The 2500-nt window shown below is 47.8% G+C and overlaps 1 protein-coding gene across 3 annotated transcripts in view; it reads left to right on the top strand.

Moving 5' to 3' along the window:
• LOC112257051 (probable E3 ubiquitin-protein ligase MID2) overlaps positions 1 to 2500 on the top strand; it is a 213253-nt gene that overhangs the window by 50853 nt on the left and 159900 nt on the right. For all 3 annotated transcript variants that reach the window (XM_042326121.1, XM_042326119.1, XM_042326120.1), the window contains exon 2: positions 734 to 1542. In XM_042326121.1, the coding sequence (XP_042182055.1) occupies positions 790 to 1542 (753 nt within the window). In that variant the 5' untranslated portion in view covers positions 734 to 789. The remainder of the gene's footprint in view (positions 1 to 733; positions 1543 to 2500) is intronic.

Raw genomic sequence — 2500 nt, 5'->3', positions numbered from 1 at the left:
TTTGACAGCACCAGGCAGGCAGTTGTGTGTGTGAGTGTGGATGGGCTGCTAGACTCACTGAGGCTGGAGGCTCTGGAGAGATGCCAGGCAGGGCAGGGCTGCCACCACTGTGTCCGGTCTTCAGCTGGAGACATTACACTGATCAGATTAGCCTGCATCTCTGTCTGGATGTGTGCCAAATCACATCCCATTCCCTGTATAGTGCACTAGTATGGGCCCTGGTCAAAAGTAGTGCACTATATAGGTGTGTACAGACCTTCCCCATCTCTACCCATCTAGTCACATTATTCAGTCTGCCAGCCCCATCTCTACTCATCTAGTTTCATTATTCAGTCTGCCAGCCCCATCTCTACTCATCTAGTTTCATTATTCAGTCTGCCAGCCCCATCTCTACTCATCTAGTTTCATTATTCAGTCTGCCAGCCCCATCTCTACCCATCTAGTCTCATTATTCATTCTGCCAGCCCCATCTCTACCCAGCTAGTTTCATTATTCATTCTGCCAGCCCCATCTCTACCCAGCTAGTTTCATTATTCATTCTGCCAGCCCCATCTCTACACAGCTAGTCTCATTATTCAGTCTGCCAGCCCATCTCTACCCAGCTAGTCTCATTATGCAGTCTGCCAGCCCCATCTCTACCCATCTAGTCTCATTATTCAGTCTACCAGTGAGGCATAGAGTTTTAGAGTCCTATGTACTCAAAGTCAACTCTGTCTCTCATCTCCTCTTTCAGGTGACTGACCAGCTTCCGTGGGATTTGATGTCGCCTCTAGATTGGTTCTGCTGAAGATGGAAACACTGGAGTCTGAGCTCACCTGCCCAATCTGCCTGGAGCTGTTTGAAGATCCCCTGCTCTTACCCTGCGCCCACAGCCTGTGTTTCAACTGCGCCCACCGCATCCTAGTCTCCCACTGCTCGTCCAACAAACCTCTAGAGTCCATCTCCGCCTTCCAGTGCCCCACCTGCCGTTACGTCATCACGCTGAACCACCGCGGCCTGGAGGGCCTGAAGCGCAATGTGACCCTGCAGAACATCATCCACCGTTTCCAGAAGGCCTCCGTCAGCGGCCCTAACTCCCCCAGTGAGAGCCGTCGTGCCCCAGGTCTCTCCGGAGGCCACAGGCCCTATAGCAGCAGCGGAGGAGGAAGCTCCGGCAGCCACAGCGCCCGCTCCAGCCCGGCCCAGCCCTCCTCTCATCAGCACACTGCCACCATGTCTCTGGAGCACCGTATCAGCTGCCAGTTCTGTGAGCAGGACCCGCCTCGCGAGGCAGTCAAGACGTGCGTGACCTGCGAGGTGTCGTACTGTGACAGGTGTCTACGTGCCACGCACCCCAATAAGAAGCCGTTTACCAGTCACCGGTTGGTGGAGCCGGTGCATGACGCCCACCTGAGAGGCCTCACCTGTCTGGAGCATGAGAATGAGAAGGTTAATATGTACTGCATCGTGGATGACCAGCTGATATGTGCCCTGTGTAAGCTGGTGGGACGACACAGAGAACATCAAGTCTCCTCTTTCAGCGAACGCTTCGACAAACTCAAGGTGAGCCCCCCGCTCTCTCTAGCACACAGATCACAAACTAACTGTACACCTCAACAAACTATGTTTGAAGGGTTTCATTCCAAAATGAAAAAAAAAATGTTTGAAGGAATTAACATAAATTAAAAACACATCTTGTGAAAGTGATAAAGGTATTATTGTTTTAGTCTTGCCATGACAAAAACAACATGATTTTGTTTTGAAATATTGCAAGATCATTTTTTACTTCAGAGAGGCAAATAATCATGTTTTGTAGCAAAACGCTATATTTCCACCCCAAACAACATAATAATGTATCAATACATAAAACTATATTGTGCAAATATAACATCTCTGATTCATAATGTGGGGGTTCCTTTTTTTTTTTTTTAAGCAACTTTTAGAACAATTTTCTTTAAAAAAAAAAATTACAGGCCTTTTCATAAGGATAAATCAAGAGAAACTTTTTGAGTTTGATTATATACACTTTAGGGAAGGCTTTAGGGAAGGATTTAGGGAAGGGTTTAGGGAAGGCTTTAGGGAAGGATTTAGGGAAGGCTTTAGGGAAGGCTTTAGGGAAGGATTTAGGGAAGGCTTTAGGGAAGGATTTAGGGAAGGCTTTAGGGAAGGCTTTAGGGAAGGATTTAGGGAGGCTTTAGGGAAGGCTTTAGGGAAGGATTTAGGGAAGGCTTTAGGGAAGGATTTAGGGAAGGCTTTAGGGAAGGATTTAGGGAAGGCTTTAGGGAAGGATTTAGGGAAGGCTTTAGGGAAGGATTTAGGGAAGGCTTTAGGGAAGGCTTTAGGGAAGGATTTAGGGAAGGATTTAGGGAAGGCTTTAGGGAAGGATTTAGGGAAGGCTTTAGGGAAGGATTTAAGAAATAATAAGAACGTTGAAAGTCTGCCGCAATTAAGGAACAGATATCCCAGGCTCCAACAGGAACAGATTTCACAGGCTCCAACAGGAACAGATATCCCAGGCTCC

The sequence above is a fragment of the Oncorhynchus tshawytscha genome, linkage group LG08, assembly GCF_018296145.1.
Source record: "Oncorhynchus tshawytscha isolate Ot180627B linkage group LG08, Otsh_v2.0, whole genome shotgun sequence".
In the NCBI taxonomy this organism is placed as follows: domain Eukaryota; kingdom Metazoa; phylum Chordata; class Actinopteri; order Salmoniformes; family Salmonidae; genus Oncorhynchus; species Oncorhynchus tshawytscha.
This window is presented reverse-complemented; position numbering and strand designations above follow the sequence as displayed.